At 42.5% G+C, this 27,505-nt stretch overlaps 1 protein-coding gene across 1 annotated transcript in view; it reads left to right on the plus strand.

The window, feature by feature from the left end:
- Nucleotides 1-27,505, plus strand: part of LOC126175931 (uncharacterized) — a 103,274-nt gene that overhangs the window by 13,600 nt on the left and 62,169 nt on the right. Inside the window, exon 2 of the mRNA XM_049923009.1 lies at nt 21,553-21,658. Within this exon, the coding sequence (XP_049778966.1) occupies nt 21,553-21,658 (106 nt within the window). The remainder of the gene's footprint in view (nt 1-21,552; nt 21,659-27,505) is intronic.

Consider the following 27,505-nt stretch of genomic DNA (forward strand, 5'->3'; position numbering starts at 1 on the left):
GCCACTTTGTAGCAATTCTCGATGTTTAGGTTGTCACATTGCTCTGCTGAAATTTTCCAAATCCATTGGAATGCACAATAGACATGAATGGATGCAGGTGATCAGACAGGATTCTTACATATGTATACAAAGACAGTAACTTGTTCTCGAAAGAACAGTTACTGTTGATGACCGTGCAGCTTTTCCCTGGAATAAATGATGACTAACTGAAATCTCAGCTGCCGACAGGTGTTGTTGATATACCTCGATGTAGACAGCTGAAAATGTGTGCCCCGACCGGGATTCAAACTCGGGATCTCCTGCTTACATGGCAGACGCTCTATCCATCTGAGCCACCGAGGACACAAATGAATAGTGCAACTGCAGGGACTTATCCCTTGCACACTTCCCGTGAGACTCACATTCCCAATTGTCCACAATTCTACATATGTATTGTACCTTATAGACATTTGCCCACCCACTCATTACTCGCTCGCACTTTGGCGATTCCCATAAGAGTTTGGGCAACCTGTGCGCGTTCGCACAGACGAAGGTCAATGGCTGGGTAGCCTTTTAACTATATATACGAGGACAGTAACTTGTTCTTGCAGCTGAGGTTTTCAGTTAGTCATCATTTATTCCATGGAAAAGCTGCACGGTCATCAACAGTAACTGTTCTTTCGAGAACAAGTTACTGTCTCCGTATATATATAGTTAAAAGGCTACCCAGCCATTGACCTTTGTCTGTGTGAATGCGCACAGGTTGCCCAAACTCCTACGGGAATCACCAAAGAGTGCGCGAATAATGAGTGGGTGGGCAAATGTCTATAAGGTACAATACATATGTAGAATTGTGGACAGTTGGGAATGTGAGTCTCACGGGAAGTGTGCAAGGGATAAGTCCCTGCAGTCGCGCTATTCATCAGTGTCCTCGGTGGCTCAGATGGATAGAGCGTCTGCCATGTAAGCAGGAGATCCTGGGTTCGAATCCTGGTTGGGGCACGCATTTTCAGCTGTCCACATCGAGGTATATCAACAATACCTGTCGGCAGCTGAGGTTTTCAGTTAACTTACATATGTCTCAGCCTCAGTCATACCTAGACATATCAGGGATATCATATCCCTCCAAGTGCACACGCCTCACACCATTACCAAGACTTCACCAGCCTGAACAGTCCCCTGCTGGTGGTGTCAAGTTTCCCAGATAGTACTCCATTTCTGCATGGAATGTTTTACTGAAGAAATGGAAATCGTGTTGTTCTGATGAGCAGCCAGGGGATTAGAAGTCAACAAAGAAGAGCCCATTACAAGCGAGGAATTATAATATAATTGCGAGATTTTGCAGATGTCTCGGAGGTTACTCACTAATGAGTGATTTCCTTCAACAGTCATTCATCCCATCACCACATTTGTACTACTGGGTATGCTGTATTATGATTAGTACAACAAGCAGAGATCTCACAAGAAGCTAGGGAAACTATATATCAGCCACACTCACACAGGGTGCAATAGGCATAGATGGACTAATATGACAGGGTAGGATAGTTAACAGATATCATCAGAAATTGTCTAAGAGTATTTCATTGTTACTTCCCTATCTTTTACACGTGCTTTTCATGTTTCTTTGTGTCAGAACCTTCATATTTGCGCTCAATTTTAAAATGGTGAAGAAATTATAAAAAATTCTGAAAGCCAGAGGCAAAGTTGTATAAATTCTAGATAAAATTTCTGCCAAAGTAGATAGTGTCAGGTGGGGTAGATGCATCACACTTCACTAACAATATTAGAAAGTTATTCAGAGAAAAATAGCATAGCAGATTCAAATGAAGCTCAGTCGTAATTGACAAACAAAAGCTGAGCAATTTCAAAACTGACCAGCAGCAGTTGTAAAAAAGCATTCAGTGAATTCAAAAGCAATATCTAACATGTTGAGTCGCCAAGAAATTGCAAAATATTTAAGCCTTTCGTGACCACTTGTTCACAAACTGCCTGTTGCCTTCTGTCTTGGATTCTTTGTCTGGTGTTTGTTTGACTATTTTTCTGATGTTTCGCTAGCATAAGTGGTCGGCATTGTCAAAGCTGCCCCCTCCATTCGTGGTAGACTGGAGTTGAGCTCATGGTCGCAGATTATATGTACCTGGTGCGCCAATGTCCAAGGGCTTTTCCATGGTCATTACTGCTGTGGTTCTCTCTTTGCTATCTGTAGTGGTCATTCGCTGCAGCATGGGAATCCAGGATCCAATCTCCTTCAAGCTTTCCTCTTTCTTGTTGTAACAGTTATCATGTTGTTTGTGGATTTCTGCGGCTTCCCTGAACAGGTGAGTGTGGTAGCTCTTCTCCACAGCAAGAACTTCTATGTCAGTGAATTTTATTATGTGGTTGGTCTCACACAGCACATGCTCGACCATGGCCAATTTCTCCAACTTTTCCAGCTTGCAGATACCATTTTAGTTCACTGAGCCTGGTATTGATTTATAGCCCACTCATTCCTGCATAGGGTTTTTCACATGTACATAGTATGCAATGTATTCCTGATGTTGCAAGTGGGTCACTTTTGTTTCTTTGCTGATCTGAGACAGTCTTAATCTTCTTCATTGATTTGTTTTCTAGCTGAGGTGCTGTGGTTGGGCTCACTGCATGCAGGGAGAACATAGTGCTGGGCAGCCGCAAGTCAGTAAGGCAGGCCGCTGCCTTTAGGCCTTCTTCTCGGTCTTCTTTGGCAGCAGCACAGCCCGGATGTTGGGCAGGACACCACCCTGTGCACTGATGACGCCCAACGGAAGCTTGTTGAGCTCCTTGTCATTGCAGATTGTGAGCTGCAGTTGGCGCGGGATGATGTGTGTCTTCTTGTTGTCGTGAGCCATGTCTCCAGCCAATTCGAGCACCTCAGCTGCCAGGTATTCCATGACTGTGGCGAGGTAGAGAGGCCCGCCGGTGCCAACGCACTCAGCATAGTTTCCCTTATGCAGAAGGCAGTGGTTTCAGGTACAGAAGGCAGTGGTTTCAGCTGATTGGGAAGTGCAGCCCAGCCTGCTTGAGCGGGACTTTGACTTTTCCTTGACTTTGTCTCCCTTTCCACGTCCAGACATTTCGACTGGTGAAGTGTGACTGATGTAGGCAAACGAGTGATGGTGTGACCCGCAGCGAGTCGATCAGTGGAGTCTCTATACCATGCATGCACAATATCTGTCACTCTAGGAATGTGTGACAGAATGCTCGTAATCTACATTTCTTCTTCTGGTGTGTCACATCGTCGAGCGTTTGATTCCACAAGACTTCTTATGTGAATGGTGGAATACCCATTGCTCCTCAGAATGCTTTCCAGGTGTTGTATCTTGTGTCTCAGGCTCTGCCACTCACATATTTGTCTTGCACATTTTATGAGGGTATTAATCATCCCTCTTTTTCTAATTTGATAGTTTGTGCAGGTATTAGACCCTGTGTTGGTTTTCAACGCACCATTCCGTGTCCCAGGGTTTCATTATCCCTCATAACCAGTTTTTCTAGAAAGGGTGGCTGTTGGTACTTTTATACCTTCACAATAAATTTTATGTTAGCGTGGAGACTGTTCAGATGTCTTAGAAAGCCACCACCCCCTTTCTCTCTCTCTCTCTCTCTCTCTCTCTCTCTCTCTCTCTCTCTCTCTCTCGATGTATCTCTACTGCACCTTAGGTGTATGAGGTGTAGCAAAGTCCAGCACCTGTGTTTCGAAATGCTCCATGAAGAAGTTGGCCATCACTGGTCTAAGTGGACCACCTATGACAACGCCTTCCAGCTCTTCAAAGACATTGCCATTCCACATTATATAGTTCGTGCATGCATGAAGGAACGTGGTACTTCTGTATGTTGGCCAAGAGAGAAGATGCTTTAATTAACTGACTCATATTCCATGTGATTGGTAGTATCAGATCTGCATTTAGTTTTCGGTATGTTGTCGGATTTAATAGGTCTCGAAGCTTCTGCTCTAATCTCAGTCTTTCTTACAATTTCACTATCATCCTCGGAACTATTCCTATGGAGGATATTGTTGCTAACCTGTTGCTTGACATGCCCTATCAAATTAGGTGAGGAAACTTGCAATGAAACTGCCAGAATACTACACAAAGCAAAACCCTCAGCTTGCAACCTGAAAAAAGAAGTTATGAGTTATCAAGAGGTTTAATTCTGACAAGAGTATATTGATACTGCCTACCAACAAGAGAAATATGGCCATTGTAATGAAGAGTGGAGATTATGAACAGAAGCTCCAAGATCTATGAGATACGATGACAAACCCAAAACTAAGTGCATATCCTACATATCGGATCATATAGAACACCAACCGGTTAATCAAGGAGTCTTCAGTCTTGGCGGAACCTTTGCAGCTCACAAACACTACCACCTCGGCTGTATAGATTACCAAAAATCCAGACCAAATGACATCCTGGTCAGCTTTGATGTTATTTCTTTTTTCACCAAAGTGCCAGTCAGTAATTATCTAGAGTATATGGTTTCCATTTTCCCATAAGACGATATAAGGCTCTTTCATGCATGTCTCACCACTAGCCGAATATGTGAACTGTAGCATCTCAGATGCAAGATGCAACATCTGGAAAGTATTTTCAGGAGCAGTGGGTACTCCACAAGTTACGTAAGAAGCGTCACGGAATCCAACACTCGGTGAAGTGACACATCAATAGAAGAAATGTGTGGTACTATCATTCAGCGATACATTCCGAGAGTGATGCACAAATACTGCATAAAGGCTGTTTATAAACTGACAAACAAGATCAGAGTGTTTCAGATTGGCAAAGAACAAAAGGGACACACTTGCAGTGTCAGGTGTGCAAAAGTCTATTATGGAATGACTGGACAGTCGATCAACACCAGGATCACCGAACAGAAGCGGCATTGCCCATTGGGACAGGTAAAGAAATCAACTAGATTAGAGCATGCCATGTGTGAGACCGACCACATAATAAAATTCACCAACATGGAAGTTCTTGGTATGGAGCAGAGCTACCACACCTGCCTGTTCAAGGAAGCTATAGAAATCCACAAACATGACAATAGCTCCGACAAGAATGAGGAAATCCTCAAGGTGAACTGATTCTGGGTTCTGTGCTGCAGCGAACAATCATTACAGGCAACAAGCGGATAACCACAGTGACAATTACCACAAAGAAGCCCTTGGACATTGGCGTGCCAGGTACATTTAGTCTGCGACCACAAGCTTGACTCCAGTCCCCCACCAGCAACGGAGGGTGAAGCATTGACAATGTAAGCCACTCATGCTTCCAAAACATCAGAAAAAAAACATCAGTCAAAGAACCTGAGACAGAAGGTAACAGGCAATTTTTCAAGAAATTTTAAATTAATTAATGAGTCAAAGCTATCTGTCCCAGATACTCATTGATCATATTTCTTGAAATGTATTTCATAAATCAAAGGCAAAAATACTCGATTCCATCTACTGAAACAGCTTCACTGGTGATGGTCGCAACACTGTTCTTACTTTCCACCAACGTACATATGCTAGAATTACAGACAATGTGAGTGGAATTAAACAACTGAAGCTGTGCAGTAGAGAATAGCACAGTGGGCGTGTTCAGATACCCAATAGACTAGTTCCTATTCTAACAACAGGCTATTGTTGCTCTATGGTACAACAAAGCATCTTACATGACATGTAACAGACAGTTCATTTCAATCTAAGAATTGTGGGACCAAAGTACAGACCTTTCCTGTTGCCACCAATAAATTAACATTCTATCTGTTATGCTGTGTGTACACACCAGACAATTAATTAATTTCGTGTTCTTACTTGGGAGAGTTAACTGAAAATCTTATTTGTTTCCAGATTTTACAATCTGTCAATTTCTTTAATGGTCCAATATTCACAGTTTCTCATTACAAAGTGCAATGTGAACATTCAGTACAAAATTTTATGCTTGCCTGACACTGAGATCCAGAGTCCAGCATTTTGTAAGTAGTGTGTTAACAACTACACTATTCACGTACACTTCAGTTGCAACTCCTATACTGCATCTGAAAGACAGAAAATCTGATTCCTGGTTCTACACACAATTTTCCCTTACCAACAGATTTCATGAGTGTATAAACTCCGTTAAAAACTAGTGAAATATCATCTTATGCTAAATGCATGAATTAGTAAAAAAGAAGAAGAAAAGTCGAGAAAACATTTCACTTCCTTCTACACAAATTTAAATTATAAAATACGAGAAGTAATTTGTATTTCTAGAGCAGGAGTTGTTAATGCTACTAGTTGCCGCACCAGAGGCATTAACAGTAACAACATACACACATTGCCTTTTAACCTTTTCCATGTAATAATCAGTGACTTATATCTTATGGGCAATAGCATGTCTTGATAAGGAATGATTTTGAAGCCTCTCATTTTTCTTGGGACTGTGCAAAATCTTACATCTAGTCATTGATTGATTCTTTTTCCGCAGTTGACTTAGAATGCTTAGCAATTTTTTTACTTCTCAAAAATCTTTTGTGGAAATTCAGTGATTCTGTTTCTCTGCTGGTTGAAGTTCCACTTCCTGAGATACAAGTTCTTCAACTCTTTGTAAGTGAGCTTTATGTACTCAGAAACTAGTTTTTTGTGATGTGTGCTGTGGACTTATCTGTGTAATTTATTGAATACAAGAGGAATACACTTGAAGCATCAATAAAAATATACTGATGCTGATTACATCTATACAGTTCTACGCAGATTACATCTGCAGTTTGGGCAGTGGAGCTTTTTCTACTTATGGAAACGTGCTATGCTGCTGGGTCATCTCCAGAAGTGCGTATGGTTCTCAGAATCTGTGCTACTGTGATTGAAAGACATCTGCCCAGGAGGAGATGCAAGAAACAGAATGGGGTGCTCATCTGGTAAGGGTGCCAACTCTGATGCAACCTGATTAACTGCAGTGGAGATTGCTGTGCTGCCTGGACCTTTTCCAGTGGTCATGCTGGATGCTGATTGTAATGGTGGTGGAGCCAGACCAGAGCTCCCAGTGTGTAGCAATAGTGGTGCTGGTAGAGTGCAGTAGCATGCATTGTTGGCATTGATGTAACAGTTCTTTCAGGCTTTTGTCCCCACATGGAGCAGTTCTGTAAGAACTGAGAAATGTGGTGAGCACTTTATCAGGAGAAATGGTAGCAAGGCTTAAAACCATGTGCACAGTGGTTTTATAAAGATGTGGACCATGGGTTCTGCTTCACCTTTAGATTAGGTGTGAAAAGCTAGCTTGAGAAGGTGAGTGATTCTTTGCTGTATTGAAAAGATGCAAAAATTGAGCTGAATTGTGGGCCATCATCCGTGTCAGTAAATTTGGAAGGCTTTGAATGTTGAAAACTTATTCGTAGGCAAACACTCTGTGAAATTACTTCTGCCCACCAGTGGTTCTGTGTCCTTGTTAACAACTGGCCACTGCTTTGCAAAAGTTAAGGACAGAAGTACTTTCCTATGACTCATCACTGCGAAGTAACATAACTCGATGAAACTTGGACCATACGAGAAAAAACTGCTATAATATAGCACAAGACAGTACAGTACAGGAGGTAACTGAAAGAAATACACAATGAGATGAAGCGAAATAGCGCTTTTACTCAAAGACAACAATTACACTGAAGGCGCCACAATTTATGATGGTCCCCTGGACATAGGGTGTGTGGTCACCACGGACAGCAATGCACACTCTACAACATGCTCTCATGCTGGTTGGTAGGGTGTTCTTGTGGTAGGGTGTTCCATTCTTCCACCAATACAGTTGACAAATGCTGGATGGTTGTTGGTGCACATGGACATGCTGCAATACATCTCCTCAACACATCCCACTCCTGCTCAGTGGGATTTAAGTCAGGAGAATGGGCAAGACAGTCCATTGGCCAAATATCTTGTCGACACCCAGCCAAATGTGTAACCTGTCGTAGGGATGCACCCGAGGGTGATTGTCCACCTCCTTCTCCCTGCCGTATCAATTGCAGTGGCAGCCATACCACATCCTCTTAGGATTGTTCCATGTATCTTGATGAGCAGGCTGTGCAGGAGACCTGGGTAAAGGGAAAAGTGCCTTACCCTGTCACTCGCAAGCTACTGGCTAGTCGCAAACTCTGCATTCTCCCGTCTGGCACTTATAGTTCAGTTCTTGCTACCTCTTGCTCCATGAAGGACATGGCCACCAGACATACAACCTCAGATTCAGCTCTGAGGTTGTCAAATCGCCCAGTGCCAAGGTAGCATCGCCATCCCCTCATCCCACTGTGCAACGAGCCATTAAACTCTCGTCTCAAGGGGCGAAGCCACCAGCTTCACAACTGGTAGGCCGGAAAGGACAGAAAGAGTACTCCCATGAAGACTTCCTACATCCCTCCAGCCAACCAACATCTGAGTCTTCCTCTGCTAACTGGAAGGGCTCAAAGAAGTCCACCAAAGGCAAACGGTTTTCTTCCTCGCTGACTCGAAGATCCTCTTTGATGGTGTTGCCACTTGATACCTTAGCCCGGCCGGCCTTCGTGTCACCAGTGTGTACCACCAACTGTTTTTCTGCATTGGACTCCACAGACCGACAGCACAAGCAAGCCGATACTTCCATGGACCTCATGCAGCAGGATCCTCCTGCCTCTGTGCCCTGTAGCAGCAAGTCTTTGCAGGCTATCACTCTGCAGCTGCTGAGATGACACCCCTTCATTTCTTCCTCATCATGACTCTCCTCCAGTGGAATGTTCATGGCTTTCGGTCCCACAAAGAGGACTTACGGCTGCTTTTAGTTTCACAGCATCCCCTTGTAGTTTGCCGTCGGGAAACAAAATTGCATCCTTGCTTTGAGCTTTCACATTTCTTCCCGGTTCGTTTTAACCTTCCCCCTGAGGTTGGCATTCCATCTCATGGGGACATCATGCTGCTCATACGGGATGACATTCATAGTCATCCCATCTCCCTGACTACCTGTCTTCAAGCTGTTGCAGTTCGCCTTTCCCTTCCTCACCTGACTTTTTCCCCATGTGCCATTTATGTCCCTCCATCATTCAGTGTCACCAGGGCAGACTTCCTTCAGCTTATTGGGCAGCTACCTCCCCCATTTCTGCTACTCTGTGACTTGAATGCACATAATCTCGTTTGGGGTTCTCCCAGAACCTGTCAAAGAGGTGCCCTTTTGGCTGATATTGTTAATCCTATCAACTTCTTCTGCCTTAACACTGGAGCACCCACATTCCTTTCCGACTCTTCGCACATCTGTTCCCACTTGGACATATTCTTCTGCACTGCCCAGCTTGCTCATTGTCTTGAGTGGTCCATTCTTTCTGACACCTACTCGAGTGACCATTTCCCATGTGCTATCCATTGCTGACTCCTACCCCAACTGCGTGCACACCCAAATGGCAGCTTACTAAGGCTGACTGGTGGCTTTACTCCTCCTTGGGGACCTACAAAGAACAAGATTTCCCCAGTTTTGATGACCAGGGGGAATATCTGGCAAACATTATCTTTACTGCTGCAGAACGTTTCATTCCTTGCACTTCCTCTTTACCATGCCATGTCCCAGTCCCTTGGTGGACTGAGGCATGCCATGAAGCATTTTGTGTGTCGAGACGTCACCCTACGATGGTAAACTGCATTCACCATACGCTTCCTTCCTCTGTCGTGTGGGCCAACCTCCAATGGCTGTCTGGGACCAAGATCCATTCGCCAATTTCTGGCTTGACAATGACAGACGATGTCATCTTGTAACCTGTCGCTATCTCCAAGACCTTGGGCCGCCATTTTGTGGAAATTTCAAGCTCTTCCCTCTATCACCCTGCCTTCCTCCATTGGAAACGAGCAGAGGCGGCTTGGGTGATACACTTCTCTTCTCAGAATCGTGAGTGCCACAATGCCATCTTTACTATGAGGGAGCTAGACCATGCTCTCAGTTCATTCCAATCCTCCACTGTCCACATTCAGATGTTGCAGCACCTTTCTCTTGCAGGCAAGCATCTGGGCAGAGGGCATGTTTGCCGGACGTTGGCTTGACACTATCGTCATACCCATACCTTCCTTCTAGCTATCGCCCTTTCTCTCTTACCAGCTGTGTTTGAAAGGTGGTGGAACATATTATGCGTGCCCGGCTGCTGTGGTGGCTCAAGTCTCACAATTTACTAACAATTGCACAGAATGGACTTTGAGCACACCGTTCTGCAGTTCACCATGTTGTTACTTTGTCCACCCACGTCGTGGACTATGGCTGTGTATTTCGATTTGGAGAAGGCCTACGACACCTGCTTGATAATTGATATCCTCCAGACTCTTTACACGTGGGACTTCTGTGGCTGCCTGTGCCGTTTCCTTCAGGAATTTTTAATAGACCGAGTGTTCAAGGTGTGTGTGGATTCTTCCTTGCCGGACACCTTTATCCAGGAAACTGGTGTGCTCAGGGTTCTGTCCTGAGCGTCATCCTCTTTGCTATTGCCATTAATCCTATAATGGACTGTCTCCTGCCAGGCACCTCTGGCTCCCTTTTTGTTAGTGATTTTGTCATCTATTGCAGTTCTCCACGGACCAGTCCCACTGAGTGGAGTCTTCACTGATGTCTTGATTGTCTTTCTTTACTCCTGGAGCATCGACAGTGGCTTTCGTTTTTGCACTGACAAAACTGCCAGTGTGAATTTCTGGCGGCGCAATTGGTTTCTCCCACCATCTTTACATCTTGGGCCTCTTGCTCTTCAGTTTATTGAAACTCTGAAATTCCTGAGGCTCGTGCTTGATAGGAAAGTCACTTGGTCCTCCCGTGTGTCTTACCTATCAGCCCGCTGTACGCAGTCCCTCAGTGTCCTTCGTGTCCTCAATGGTACTTCTTGGGGTGCAGATCGAACCACTCTCCTCCATTTGTACAAGTCCCTTGTCTGTTCGAAACTAGACTATGGGTGCTTTGTTTATGCATCTGCGTGTCTGTTCCTCTTACGCCATCTCAACAGTATCCTCCATCCCTCCTGTGGGTCCGGGAGTTGGAATAAGCCCGAGGTATTCCTGCCTGTCGTAAGAGGTGACTAAAAGGAGTCTCACACATTTTGGCCTTTATGTGGTGGTCCCCTGTAAGGTTTGACCTCCATTTTCCAAATTTTCCCGAAGAGTGAGCCAATTGGGGAAGGGTGCCTTACATGGTGCATCGTGTCCATCATGTGTTGAGACCTATCACATCCTTCGATGTGGATCTGCTCTTCTTCTCATTCTCCAACTGTTGGGCAAGGTCACCCTTGTGGGTGCGTATTTTTCCATCAACTGTGCAGTATCGTCTTCTATGCTGATGATGATAATGGACTTGTTTGCTTGGTTGCACCTGATATCCAGCACAGTAGCCAGTCCGTTGTGGTGGGGCCGCCATGCACCCTGTTGGTTGTAGCCCTCTGACCACACAGGGATCACTCTGCTGATGCATGTGCCGTTAACTCCCCATGTATGCCAAAGAGTAGATGCTCGTCACCTTGGGGCATCGGGACTCCTGGCAATGGCCATCCTGCCAGATGGCTGGGTAGCGCCCGTGGTGAGGGCCCCTGGTCGGAGTGGATGGCATCAGGGTGGATACGTACGATGAAGCTTACCACGTCATCACTTGCTGGTGATCAAATGCCAGCAGTCTCTAAACATTCCAAGTCTCAGTACATTGCAAGGAAGTATGATCCTACATTGTTCACCCCCCTGGCCACACCATGGGAGGAATGCCAGGCTAAGGATGGCAGCGAACCTTATTCGCCCCCTCACCTCATATGTACGAGAGCTGATGGGGCTCCTTTGTCTCAATGAAGCCTCAGTTTTTTATAGAGCATTTAGAGGACAGTTTTGGGGAGGTGGAGGGCTTGTCCAAAATGAGATCTTGGTCAGTCTTGATCAAAACAGCATCCTCTGCCCAGTCATGGGCGTTACTCGCTTGTGACAAGCTGGGGGGTGTTTCTGTAACCATCATGTCTCATAAGAGCTTGAATGTGGTCCAAGATATTATATTCTACAGGGACCTTCTTTTGCAGTCTGACGATGAGCTGCGAGCTAATTTAGAGTGGTGAGGTGTACATTTCGTTCGGCATGTCTACTGGGGTCCAAGGGATAATTAGGTTGCCACCAATGCCTTCATCTTGGCCTTCGAGGGTTATACAATAGCCGAGAAGATCAAGGTGATGGTCTACTGCTGTGATGTAAAGCCCTATATCCCTCCCCCAGTGTGATGCTTTAAATGCTGGAAGTTTGACTTTATGTCTTCTCGCTGTACTTCCAGCATCTTATGTCGAGATTGCGGGCGCCCATCACATCCAAATACTCCACGTGCCCTACCTCCCATTGTGTTAACTGCGGAAAGCACCATTCGCCTTGCTCACCTGACTGCAGGATTCTCCAGAAAGAAAGGAAAATCATGGATTACAAGACTCTGGACTAACTGACCTACACTGAGGCTAAGAGGAAATTTGAACATCTACAGCCTGTACATATGTCATTGTCTTACGCTGCCGCTACAACAGTTCTAGCCCCATCAGTTCCGCCAACCCCAATCACCTCTCAGATCCGGAAGACTATACCTGCCCCCTTGATGGTGGGCAGCACTTCTCTCCCTGTTGCTCCTGCACAACCTACTTCGGGAGCAACAGCCCCCCCCCCCCCCCCCCCCCCCCCGCCCCAACTGTCGGGGATATCAGTCCCCAGTTCTGCACCAGAGAAGCGTAAGTCTTCTTTTACTCCTCTCGCTAGGAAGGGGTTCGTTGGGTCACTCCCTTCCCAGCTTTCTGCTAGAGGAAAAGATGACACCCACCAGTCACTGAAGAGCCCAAAATCAGCTGCTCATAGGGCTTCACAATCATCCTCAGCCCCGGATACTGAATCAATGGAGTCCTCCCAGCCAGGGAAACCCAAGGAGCAGTGAAGATCAAGGGAATTGCGATGGCACCCACACCACCACTACCTATAAGTTCTATGTCTGAGGATGAGGTGAAGATTCTGGCATCTGCTGAGGACCTAGATCTCGCCTAACCCTCAGACACAATGTCTATAGCCTGTTCAGGAAATAAGTCGGTGGCACCAGGTGACCCTGAGGCGTGAACTGCCTCATTGAGTGTTTCCTGCTTTCCCAGTCTCACATTGACATCGTCCTCCAGTGGAATTGCGGCAGTTTTTTCCACTGCCTGGCTGAGCTACGGCAAGTGTTAAGCTTTACATCTGTTTTCTGCATTGCGCTCCAATAAACCTGGTTCCCGGCAATGCGGACCCCTGCCCTCCGCGGCTATAATGGATATTACAGGAACCGTAGTGACTATAATCGAGTGTCAGGTGGAGTTTGCGTTTATGTCCTAGACTCAGTCTGTAGTGAACCTGTGCCCCTTCAAACCCCTCTTGAAGCTGTGGCTGACAGAATAAGGATGACACAGGAGATAACTGTCTGCAATGTATATCTTCCTTCAGATGGTGCATTACCCCTGAATCTATTAGCTGCACTGATTAATCAACTCCCTAAACCTTTCCTACTTTTGGGAGATTTGCGTAAGCACCATGCTTACTGGCCGAAGCAGAGATGTTGAAGCTTTACTGTCTCAGTTCAACATGTGCCTCTTAAATACTGGGGCTGCCACACATTTCAGTGTGGCTCATGGTAGTTACTCAGCCATTGATTTATCAATTTGCAGCCCAGGACTTCTCCCATCTGTCCACTGGAGAGAGCCCATGATGACTTGTGTGGTAGTGACCACTTCCCCATCTTCCTGCCCCGGCGTCAGACCCACGACACCTGCCCAGATGAGCTTTAAACAAGATGGACTGGGAAACTTTCACCTCTGCTGTCACCATTGAATCTCTCCCACACGGAAACATCGATGCGATGATTGAGCCAGTGACAACAACAATCCTTTCTGCAGCTGAAAATGCGATCCCTCGTTCCTTTGGGGTGCCCCCAGCGAAAGGCAGTCCCTTGGTGGTCACCGGAAGTAACTGAAGCAATTAAGGAGCATCGGCGAGCTCTACAGCGGCATAAGCGGCAACCTTTCCTGGAGCACCTCATAGCCTTTAAGCGGTTCCATGCCCACGTTTGCCAACTTATCAAATGACCATTGGGTGCCATACATCACCTTCCCAAATCTGGGCAGGGATCAAACATGTTTTCGGGTACCAGATCCCAACAGGTGTTCCCCGTGTTGTTATAAATGGCGTGCTATCTACCAACGCAATCATGATTGCCGAGCACTTTGCTGAGCACTATGCCTGACCCTCCGTATCAGAAAATTACCCCTCCTCCCAGCCTTTCGCACTCTCATACGGAGTCTGGAAGGGAAAGTCCTCTCATTTACTATATGCCACAGTGAATCCTATAACGCTCCATTTACAGAGTGGGAGCTCCTCAATGCCCTTACACATTGCTCCGACACTGCTCCTGGGCCAGATTGGATCCACAGTCAGATGATTAAACATCTCTCATCTGAGTACAAGTGACATCTCCTTATCATCTTCAAACGGATCTGGTGCGATGGCGTCTTTAAATCGCAGTGGTGGTAGAGCACCATCATTTCGGTGCTCAAACCTGGTAAAAACCAGCTTTATATGGATAGCTATTGGCCCATCAACCTCACCAACGTTCTGCGTAAGCTGGTGGAACGTATGTTGTGTCAGGAGTTGGGTTGGCTCCTGGAGTCACATGGCTTACTGGCTCCATGTCGGGGCGGCTTCCGCCATGGTCGCCCTACCATCTATTGCAACCATCCTAGACACATTTGGTGTTCAGAACTTTGGCCAGCGGACTTGCAACAAAGAAGGGCTGAGCCGTGACCATCACCCGTAAGGAAATGATGTGTAACAGTGCACCTAATGCTTTCTGTGGTTTTATAGCAACTCACATGGCTTGACCAAGTGAAGGTTACAGGCCAGTGGAGTGGCATGGCTGCCCATCACAACATCCTCTTGGACATGTTGTGTCCTCTGCTAGCATAATGTCGCTGAGGCCTCTCTCATCCAGGTGAGTATCCCCATGTTGGCCCATGAGCTCAGTCGCCACTCAGCCCGGATCAGCATGATTATCTTCACCCACCATGGGTCTGTGATGTATCCTGTGGCCTCTGCCCACAGATTTCGGTGGTGCCATCATAATCAGTTTCACCTCCATCATCCTGGTCACCAACTGTTTTTCTGTCCACAGTGGACCTCCAATCGTGTGATGAATCGCACAAATTCCGTTGAGCCTCAGCCCATGAGATCTGTCGAATACACAGTGATGGCATTAATGTTGTGGACTATGTCATAGGTGGAACTTTGATACAATGCAGATTGGACTTTGCTTTGAAGTACGGACTTGAGTTCCTGGTTTCTAGGGGGAGTATCATGTATGTATTTCTTGTTCTAAATAAATCAGTGTTACTCCCTGCTATGTCATGTGTAACTCACTGTTACAAAAACTGCCAGTCACAATTCCTTGTTAACTAGCTCAGATTGCAATCTTTGAAATCTTATCAAATTCTGGGTGGATATTTGTATAGCTTTTTTCAGATAGTACTTCATCAAAGGTAACTGCACATCTGCACAAAAAACTCAAGATTATTGTTAACATTATATGCCAGGTTGTTAATACACAATATGAACAGCACAAATCTCAACACTCTTTCCTAGGGCATGTCAGTAGTTACTTCTATTGATAACTCTCCATCCAAGATAACACGCTATGTCTTCATACAAAGAAAGACTCATTACAGTCACAAATTTGACTTGATACCCTATGTGGTCATCCTTTATTAATAAGCATAGGTGCAGTACTGAATCAAATGCTTATTGGAAGTAATAACACTGCACCTATCAACCTGGCATATTTAATTCGTGTCCTTTTGAACGTCATGTGGAAAGTGTGTGGTGAGTTTGTGAGATTGATGCCTTCAAAAACTGTGCTGGCTGGCAGGCAGGAGGTGATTCTGTACTAGATACTTCATTATGTTGGCGCTCAGAGTATGTTCTAGGATTCTACAACAGATGTACCGACATGTAATATATATTTGATGGTGTTTTGTGGATGACTTCTGCTACCCTTCTTTCAGATGGACATAACCTGTGCTTTGTTCCAGCTGGTGGGCCCAGTTTCTTGTTTGAGGGGTCTGTGGTATATTATGATCACAAGAGGGGTAACTCGGTCACAAATGCTCTGTGAAATCTGATAGGAATTCTGTTGGGTCCTGGAGCTTTGTTTAGTTTTAGCAATTTCAGCTATTATCTCCACACCACTGACACTAATATCTTTGTCACTTATCTTTGTAATGCTGCAAGAATTAAACTGGAGCAGTTCTCCAGATTTTCTTTTGTAAAGGAACACTTTAAAAATGTGTCCAATATTTCTGCATTTATGAGAATCTAAATTTTAGAAATTGATGTGGAATATATCATTGTTTTAAAGCAATGTTGCAGTAATTCCCAACCTCATCGATATAAGAGGCTACAAATAGTGTTAACTTAAACCAATATTAGAAAAGAAAGGAAATGTTATCATTAGATTTTTTTTTTCTTTACAGTGCAATAATTTTAATGTTGTATATGGTGAGGTGTCAAAATGCGGTACACTTTGAGCAGTTCTTTTACCTGATTATTTATTCATTATCAACCTTACAATCCCCCAACATTAAGTGATAAATTTTCAGTTGTTAGTTGAAAGATGTATGTATTTCTGATGTCACTAGACAAGGGAAAGAAATTTTCTTACCTGCTCCTCTTCAGTTAGTTCAGCAAATATACCAAAGAGACAAAATTATGCAAAACCTACAGGGCTTCTGCTGCAATGACCGAGAAAGGAGTTGCCATTGTGCTCTGTATATGGACATATTGGTTTCAGGAAAACCAGGTAGATAATTATCACTGTATTACAGACTTACAAAAGGATTTCCCATTCCCCATGTGTTGTATTCTCACAGTTAAGTCAGATAGTCATGTGTCAATAACAGAGAGAATAGTTGGAAGTGAGGGACAACAAGCAGCTAGCAATATGAATGTGTCTGTCCATTTGCAGTTATTCTTTCTTCTGATGATGGAGATGAGATGATGTCCTGTATATATATATACGTGTGTGTGTGGGAGGGGGGCAGGGAGGGGGAGGGAGTTTGTTCTTTGACAGATAACTTTTTAATCCAGTAGGTGGACCCATATGTTTGCCGCAGTATGTGGCTGTACTGCAAGATACATTCTTAGGAGATGTTAACTATTGGGAGACTTTCCCTCTATTTACCCAATCTGAAAACTATTGAAGTATTCAGTGTAAATATTCATTTACTGCTGGACACCCATTGTTGTTGTTGTGGTCTTCAGTCCTGAGACTGGTTTGATGCAGCTCTCCATGCTACTCTATCCTGTGCAAGCTTCATCATCTCCCAGTACCTACTGCAACCTACATCCTTCTGAATCTGCTTAGTGTATTCATCTCTTGGTCTCCCTCTACGATTTTTACCCTCCACGCTGCCCTCCAATACTAAATTGGTGATCCCTTGATGCCTCAACACATGTCCTACCAACCGATCCCTTCTTCTAGTCAAGTGGTGCCACAAACTTCTCTTCTCCCCAATCCTATTCAATACTTCCTCATTAGTTATGTGATCTACCCATCTAATCTTCAGCATTCTTCTGTAGCACCACATTTCAAAAGCTTCTATTCTCTTCTTGTCCAAACTACTTATCATGCATGTTTCACTTCCATACATGGCTACACTCCATACAAATACTTTCAGAAATGACTTCCTGACACTTAACTCTATACTTGATGTTAATAAATTTCTCTTCTTCAGAAATGCTTTCCTTGCCATTGCCAGTCTACGTTTTATATCCTCTCTACTTCGACCATCATCAGTTATTTTGCTCCCCAAATAGCAAAATTCCTTTACTACTTTAAGTGCTGGACACCCATATCTGCAATTTTTTGTCCTCTATTCAGGAGTTGAAACGTCTTGGGAGATTAAAACTGTGCTCTGGACCATGGCTTGAACCTGGACCTTTGCCTTTTGTACAAGAGTTGTTCACAGCACTTTTTAGAGTCCTTTATCATGATGTATTACTTGTGTATCTACGATTACGTTTTCACAGTATGATGATCATTTTTACTTTTGGACTCCCTGAATGAAACAAATGTTTTGCCTTTGTTCTTTGGAGTGTATCTTCAGAGGCAGGTTTTGTGGATGTTGTTCTACATGTTGTGGTTTTGTTCCATCTTGAATTTTTGTTTTGCAGACTTCACAGCACGAGGAACTGAACACATGGACAGTTTAAAAGTAAAAATTATCAACATGCTCCAATATTACAACAGGACTAAAAGTTGAAGATGTTAATTTTTATTGTGTTGAACACCTGTGTTAATAATACTATGGTATATAATTTGAAAGTAAGCTAAGAAACACTTCTGGTGAACTCCTATTTCACAGAGAAATCCCGTGTTTAGAAACTTATGCATATTTTGAGCAAAATTATTACATATTGTTATTAAAGTATGATTTTCTGTATGCAAACTCTTCTGTAAATTGACAGCTTGCAGTCATACTATAATAGAAATTAATTCATAACATGTAATTTGACCGATTTCATGTACTGTGACATATTTTGCAAGTGACCCAAGGAATGTATCACCCACGAACTAGAATACTTCACAATATTCTGTTTTGTTTTATTTTAATAATATATGTGTATTCTGTAGTGTATTCTAGTTCTGTGTAGCAAATGTACTGTTGCCTCGTCAACTGTGGGAGTCAGCTCCGACACAAACAAGGATGGAGAGAACTTGCAATGACTGGTGGCAGGAATCCAAAATGATCTGTAGACAACAATTTTAAATTAATAGAACTCTTTATTTCTAAAAAGGAAAGAAAAACTTAACTTCTTGTTATGAAGTGGCTTCATGTGCCTCCTACGTGCAATTAAGTTGGCTCTCTACTACTACAATGCGGGCTAAGTATTATCTTCTTATTACTCAGTAATGATGCTGTCGAAGCCTGCAGCTGAATTGGGGCCAACCAGCAATGGGCTGCTGGTTAAGTCAGTGTTGACATTGGCCGCTGAACTCTGTCTTCGTGGAGGTGTGGCGCTGCCCACTCTTTCCATTGGTGTGCAGGTCAGTACCTTCTTGATGCCACTTCGCGGCACTGTGCTGGTTGGTGCAGTCGATGCTTTGGGACTGTGCATTCCCCTTCCCTCCCACCCCCCACCCCCACCCCAAAAATGACACACCATTGTCATGAAGGGAGCCATCTTATGACAAAAGAGGTGGGGGTGGGGGTCAGGTAGCTGGGTGGCATGAGGAGCCCCGAGAGCTGCAACTGGGACCAACGCCGAGTCCCCAGCCACACCCCAACATCCATCCTGTGCTGCGATGGGAACATAGATCAGATAACCGCCAAAGGGCACCCACCCTCTTTCTGAGCTGGTCTGATGAAAAACAGTGAGTGTGGTGCCGGGTCCACAGTGGCACCAGGCTGAGCGCTGGGAACTTGAGCTATTGTGGCGGCAAAGGCAATGGGTTCATCTCCATCATTTCCACAGACGGTGCCAAAGAGGCCGCTGGGAGTAGCTGCACCAGCCACAAGATCCTGAGAGGATGCAAATTTTGGGACAGAAAATATGTGTAAGAGTCTTGCACTTGACAAGCATGAATCTGGTTCTGATGGCGGCACAGCAATGATACTTGTGGAGTGTGGGAGGTGCCATACATTGTGGTGGGTGAAGCAACTGTAGCAGCATTCGGTGTTGCTGGCCATGTAGAAGCTCCGCCGGCAATGTATCATCGAGAGACTGGGAGCAGTATGTTACAAGGAAGAGTGGCAGTGCTTGCTCCCATGTGTGGGAGACACATAGTTCACTCATCTGTTGCTTGAATGTAGCCACAAATTGTTCAGCTTCTCTGTTTGACAGAGGATGAAACAGAACAGTAGTAAGGTGAGTGATACCATTGGTTGTACAAAACAGTTCAAATTCCTGAGCTGTAAACTTTTTGCGACCAACACTTTAGGCAAACCTTCGAAGCAAAAAATAAATGACAAAGCCTGAATGGTGATACACAATGTAGTCAAGTTTATGGATGCTGCAAATGGATGTTTGCTAAGAGAGTCCACAACAATAAGCCAACAAATGTTCCAAAAGAGACCAGCAAAGTCAATATGCACTTGTTCCACGGTGATTGAGACTTTGGCCAAGCTGAAAACGTTTGTGGTGGGGCCGATAGATTTTCAGCCCAAGCTAGACAGTGTGCCTTCCTGGAGGTGTGACGCTGCCTGCTCTTTCCATTAGCTCGCAGGTCAGCGCCTTCTTGATGCTGTTTCGCAGTGCTGTGCTGTTCAGTATGTAGCCAGTGTTTTAGGACTACACATTTACAGCTCTAGAATGCAGCTTAGAAATCTTTGCTGCCCTTGATAACTATTCATAAACTTCAGACCTTACCCTTCAGTTATCCAATAGTCTTTTTTCTCTCTTCCCTTTTATTTTCTTCAGATCCACTTCCTACGAATTCCTCGGATTTCTTTTGTGTAAGAGATTACAATTTTTGTTACTGTTAGAAAAATTATTATGTAACCTGGGGCAGCTCTTAAGTGATTATTGAAAACTTAATGTGTCACTGATATCCCATCTAAATCCCCCCCCCCCCCCCCCCTCCCAGTACACTGACTTGGTGCCTGGCTTGGTGTTGCGGAACATGTGCTGTTGAACATATGCAATCTCAAAATCAGTACATTCATAATTTAATTCCAAGATTTAAAAATTTTGTAGCTATAACTGTTAGAGACTCATTTAAAAAGTTTTGAGAAAGCAATGCAAACTTTTTGCTTTTAATATTTACTTTTATATAATTGAAACTAGTCACTTTCAAGTGATAATATTGTAGTGCACTTTCTCTAATCATATTGTGGTTTGCCTCTGTAGGGAACTATTTCAGGTACACTCTGTCTGTCTGTAGGCAGACACAGCTGCTTCTAGTGATTTAGAATAGGGTCCAGTGATGATTTTTCTTTTGCTTTCAGCAAAAGAAACACATTGTGAACAAATCTGTGCTTTAAGATGGGTGTGGAGGCCCCTAGATTCAGGATCTTCACTAAATGTGTGGTTTTTTTGCCACCCTGTGAGCAGATGTGCTTTAGATGGACAAGGTCCCAAGTAAACATATTGTTGGCTGTTTTTTCTCAGTTGGCCTAGAAAAGCTTTAGAAGAAATAGTACTAGATCTGTCACAGTATCTTAAAGTCTAATAGTTGTGATGTGTCAAACATTACTGTGAAACATCTTAAGGATGACTGCTGTTGCATGCCAAGACTGGTTTTCATCTTCTAAAAGAAAATTATTTTTTGTCTGCGTCAATTAAAGGAGTGAGAGAAGTGCCCAAGGAGAAAAAGATCAATGAAATGGAATAACATTTTGTTAGACCCATATAGAAGTCACAAAAACTTGTATCATGAAAATCTTATTCTTTGCAGTCTATGGCTGAAAGCAACGGAACATTATTAGAGCTCAACAATGGAGGCCCATTTCCCACTTCTAATATTTTTACTTTCTTGGAAGTGCAATGTTTGGCTAGTTGTTATCAAAACTTCCATAGTATCCTTTGTATTTCTAATTGCCTCATTTCTTTTCTAGAGCTACATTCCAAGTTGAAAGAAGCAGAAGATCAATATGGGACCATCAAGACTGAATTACAAGCATCAGTGGTAGAAGTAAATCAGCTGAAGAAAGAACTAAAGAGGTATTATTATTATTATTATTATTATTATTATTATTATTATTATTATTATTATTATTATTTGTATTATTACTATTTAGAATTTGGCATTGTATATCATCCAATTTTTTTTTTTTTTTTTTTTGGCTAGTGGTAAACTTTCCTGTGTTTACTGCATGGAGTGTGCTAACATTGAATATAATATGTTGAATTTTTCAAAACAGTATAACATAAAAAATGACCAGAAAACAAACAAAAACTTCCCTCTATGATTCCACATGCTTGTTTTGTCAACCTTTTGCCTTGTGGTGTTGGAACTTGTTGGAATTGTGTTGACTTCCTCATTGCCAGTACAAAAGTTGCAAAGAAATGCTGCAGACATATGAAGTATCCCTGTGAGTTGTCAGACAGGTTCTGTTTGGAAGAATATCCCTGCCTCCTCCCTTTTTCCAGAGAAGCTTCTTGATATTGAGCCGCTAACAAAGAGCACTTTTGTGACAAGGGGCACTTGACAAGATCATTTACAGATGTAGAAAAAAAGTTGTCCCTCTCTGATTGTATAGCTACAGTGATTGCAAGTATTCAGCATAGTAAGAAGAAAAATTTCAAAGTTCAGTTGCTAGAAGATTGGAATTGTTACTTTCGGCCATGAATAAGGAACGACAAAAATTGCAGGAAACAGCACACAAGTAAGAATGAAGTAAAGCTGAGATTCAGATTGCCAAAAATTTTAAAGAGTTCCCAGAAAGAGAGAGCTTAGATTTGAGCTGAATTCAAAAGAAAGTACTGGTTGTTAAAAGGCAAGAGGGAAGGTCAGAGCTTACCAGTGCACTACGAAGAACAATGTAGAATGCTGTCCTTCCATGTATACATGGGGGATTGGCTTAGTATGCAATAGAATTAAATGCTAGGGAAGTAGAGTAAATAATGGTGGGCATACAATAAAGGAGATCGTCAAATAATGCATTTTACCACATAAATGTGTTGTAAAGTTGAAGACATGACACTAAGTCTGTCATGAAACAGCAATGATGTAGCATACCTCTTAGGACTTTTAAGAATACGTGAAATGTAAGAATGCAATTCATTATTCTCACAAACTATTTACTTTTTAAGTTATGTCATCACCACCTCCACAGCCCTGAGATTTGAAACTGCTGCCATTAATTATGTATGTGTACATTGTGAGTCAGTTCAGTTAATGACTTCACACCCTCTGTGCCACTGCTTTATGATATAATAGGCTTACTCCTTTTTCTGCTCCATGTAGTCTGAACTACCTTTCTTTTTATTTTCGTCTTGTAGAGCTGATGGTGGCTGTAAAGTTGAAACCAATTATCTGTGCAAATAAAATAAAATGTGACTGTGACTGTGAATTCTGTGATCCATTTAGATATGGAGGTCACTGGTCTCCTCCAAAGGTCAAAACAACCTCTTTTCATTATCATATGTATAGTGACATCTTGCAACTAACTGGTCAGAAATAAACCTGCACAAGATATTCTCTGTTCTCTATGTGTGGCTGAAATAATATTACAGTAATCTTTGTTAATCTGTGGAAGTGGCATGGTTCAAACATGTGAATAGGAGGAAGGGAAAGAAGGACTAGTGCTTCTTTATTCAGTGTGCAAGGTTGCTAAGAAAAGTCATTTCTGTATATTCTGTAAACATAGAAGTATCTGGTAGGTTTTTATGCGAAAAAGTTTCTTAGTACTAAATTAAATTACTGTTTTGAATTTCCTACAAAAACAATCCTATTCTTTTTCTCTCTATGAGTAATAGTTTCCATGTTCCAGGGATGGAAAAATCACACGGTATTAACAATGTTGTTGTAATGGTATAAAATCTATGTTTCTTTTAAAATGAAGTGGGTTAACAACAATTGTTAAATGTTACCACGTCTAAATGCAGCAGAGTCATATTTATGGGATATCTAACAGGGTGGGAATGGGTAGAGGGTAGGAGCGCAGAAGCACGAGGAAAGGTAGGTCACCGGATGCAAAGTGAATGATGAGCTGATGATTCCTCATGCTATCTACCCCATTATGCCACAAGCAACAACTGCAGGATGTTTCACAAATTTATATCGACCCTTCACAGTGCGCCTTATGAATTACTGGAGTTACAGTGTGCTGACATGCCCATGGGATGTTTATTTCCACAAAGTGCATTAACACTACATGGGATGTGTATATGAGTAATTAATGATACTAACACAAGAAACATTTAATGATACTAACACAAGAAACATGTATGGGCAGACTCTACATTAATCTCTGTAGACTGTTCTACACTCATAGTGGTGGGGAACTAATTCTTAGTCACCCACTGTTTAAGTACGGGCTTAATGAAGCTATTTTGTCTACTCACTTAAGGAAATTGAACAGGAATCTTGTGGAGGTATAGTATCCTTGTAAACCGAAAAGTGAGAAGTGCTCGGTGTGGGGGTGTTACCTATCCCCGAAGAACACAACTACTGGCATATAGGATGACTAAGAATCAATTTCCCCTAAATCAGTATAGAATGGTGTTCAGAGATTTACGTAGATTCTGTCCATATACTATTAATAACTTGTATATGCATCCCATGTAGCGTTAACGCACTTTGTGGAAAATGAACATTGCCTGGACATGTCTGCACACTCTCTCTCCTGTTATTCATAAGGAGTGCTGTGGAGGGTCTCTATATACTTGTGAAACACTATGAAGTTACTGCTTGTGGTGTAGTGAGCTGGACAGAGTAGGGAATCACCCTCTCACTGCTCAGTTTGCAGATGTATGGAAAAGGAAAGTGAGTGACCACCTTCCAACAACCTACCTTCCCTTACACTTCTACCTTCCACCCCCTCCCTGAACACAGTTTATCTCTTAATATGGCTCTGCTGCATTTACACTTGTTACATACATTTAATATTTGTTTTAACCCGCTTCATTTAAAAATAAACAATGATTTCATATCGTTAAAACAGTATTTTTAATACTCTGCAATTCTCCAATCCCTTCCAACATGGAAACGATAAGTCCTAAAAGAAAATGAATATGAACTTTATTGTAGTAAATTTAATTTACTTAAATTAGTACTGGGAAACCATTTTGCTCGTAACCATGGTTTTCGAATTACGTAAGAAAAACATAAAAAGTGACCTTTAAATGCCCCCAATCCACCCCAGTGCTCACTCCCAAGTGATCAGGATTTTTTAGTATGTTGTTCGTGGCACCCCCTCCTACCATTGTACTAAAATTTTTGACCATGAGATTTTCTTCCGATAGTCAACCATTTGTGGTCTTTGTTAAGTGGGCTGTCAGATGTGATTGTATTTTTGTGAAAGTTTTATTTCAAACACTAGACTACAATAAAAATACAAGACAAGTCCACACAACAGTTTCTTGTTTTGCTCCTTACCAACAGCAACAATGATAGAACCTCTGAATGAAAAGCTAACAAGGCAAAAGACAGGGCCCTGTGCTCTTCAACAAATCAGGAACATGGTTCACAAGGTCAGTGATGGATTTGCACATCTTCTGTTGTGCTTGTTGACACATGAATCATCAGTTCAGATCAGTAGAGCTGTGAAGTTGCAGTTGACAGGGCCTATATTTAGAATATCGGGTAAAAGGAAAGAGAGTGTGCCTGTTGAGGAATTGAAGAGTGTACAAAAGTCTTATTCATTAGAAATAAAGTTAGAAGTCTGCATTGCTATGTGCCTGTTGAGGAATTGAAGAGTGTACAAAAGTCTTATTCATTAGAAATAAATTTAGAAGTCTGCATTGCTATGATGAAGGTAACCGTATTATTGTCATTCAGCATGCTTTGGGACTTACTAAATCCACAGTGAGACCTATTCATGACAATGCGGAATTAGTTCGAAAAGCTGTTCACTCTTCAAGTGACTCAAGTGTGCTAAGAGTGTTCAAATCACTGCTGGATGCGATGGAAACAGTGAAGAAAATGCTCAGCCATTTGATTGAGCAACACGACCACCAGCAGATGCCTCTCTCGGGAACTGCAATTAGAGCTACAGCAAAGGGCTTGTACTAAGATTTGACAAAAGAAGGGAAAGACCCATCTTTCTCAGCCAACTCAGATTGGTTTCATCACTACAAGCAGCATTTTGGCTTTCACAACATTAAAATGACAATGTGCAGCTGCAGTGGAATAAGTTGGTGCCATGGATTTTAAAAAGATGGTTAAAGAAATTGACACAAAAAGTGTATACTGCAAAGGGCATAATGCATGTCACTTCAGGCAGGTGGGTTACCTTCAGAGTCTCGGATTTTGTTGAATTAAGCCAATGTCAAAATTCAGGAGTAAGTAATAAACACTTTTTTTGTGCCCCCCTCCACAAAAATTCCTGCCCCGAGATACAGGCCTCCAAAGATGACACTGTGAACACCATTTTAAAGGTGTGAATTTTGGAAAGTTTTTAAAATGCTCTATCTCTGTGACAGTTCTAGATATTTTGTTAGTTTTTTTTTTTTTTAAGATAATTGTTTTATGATTACAATGGTATCTTCCATTTGGACATATTAAAGTTCTTTTACTATTGCATTTTGAATTTTTTATACTTAACTGACATTTTTTTTTTAAAAAATGCCAACCCAGAACAGTTAGATTTTTTTTCTGTTGATTAGTACCATACTCTCTGTAAAGGAGAGCTTCCACTTTTAAGTAGGACCAGTTTTATTTTTTTTTAAAAAATCATTTCTTTTAACTTTCGAGGGTAATATATGTCTTCACTAAAGACGTTTCTTACTGATTTCTTTGTTACAATGTTTATTTCTATTGCCGTTGTTGCAGTTATTTCATTTCACTTTCTCTGTTGCAGATATTTCTTACAGTTTGTTGTAATTTCATGTCAGTTTCTTTGTTGTGGTTGTTCATTGCAGGTTTCTGTATTGTAGTTGTTCAGTGCTAGTTTGTTTACTGAAGATGCTTCTAAGAAGTCTGAGTCCCATCCAGTGAGTTCTGTGTTTTTGTGAGGAATTTACCAGTTGACACAGTTGCAGTGTTTTTTGTGAAAAGGACTGTTTGACATGTCTTCTGACTGGTGCCACATGAGAGTGAAGTGTGCTGACTATTTAACACTTTGTTCAAGTTAGGAATAAGTGTTCTCATTTGAAGACTCTGTTTCAAAGTGAAGACATTTCCATTGATGAATTTTGTATTCTAAATGATTTGACAGAATAACAACGATAGTATCTGAACAAGGTGAAGCCTCCCATGGTGCAAATGATGCACATTTTGCATCAACAGAGGAAGAATTAAGTACCCTGAATCAGTCAACTGCAGAGGTAGTTGTTAGTTCTGTTAAGAAACTGTTAAGTCAGTGAAGTCGAGTCATAAGCTCCATGCATCAAGAGAGCACAGAGAAATTACTAAAGCTGTGGATGAATACACTACAGCAAATGATCACACCCTTCAAAGTAGAAATTCCATATTAAGAAGAAAATTAACCAAAGCACTCTTGCACCACTTGCCAGGAATTTTTCACAAATATCAATTCAGCTGTTGAATATTGTGCATCCTACAGTGAAAAGGTGCAAGTTTTAACTATTATTCCAGAGACATTTTCAAAGAAAGCAATTTTGATCCAAGTTGTATCAGTATCAAAGTACATGGTAGACAATTTAAGAAATGTGAGGTGTGTTAAAGGAGTCCTTGGAAGACCAGATCCCTATTATGGTCATCCTGAAGAGGCAGTTCAAGTTCAAATAGTGCAGTCATTTTATCTGGAAGATAAATGGAACGGTTCTCGCCAGAGTACCAACAAAAAAAGACACTATAACTGTAACAGTTGAAGGTCAAAAAGCTGTGAAAGTGGAGAGGTACATGACTCGCAGTATTAAAGAAGCCTAGAAATTTATAATAGC

The sequence above is a fragment of the Schistocerca cancellata genome, chromosome 3 (assembly GCF_023864275.1).
Source record: "Schistocerca cancellata isolate TAMUIC-IGC-003103 chromosome 3, iqSchCanc2.1, whole genome shotgun sequence".
NCBI classification, from domain to species: domain Eukaryota; kingdom Metazoa; phylum Arthropoda; class Insecta; order Orthoptera; family Acrididae; genus Schistocerca; species Schistocerca cancellata.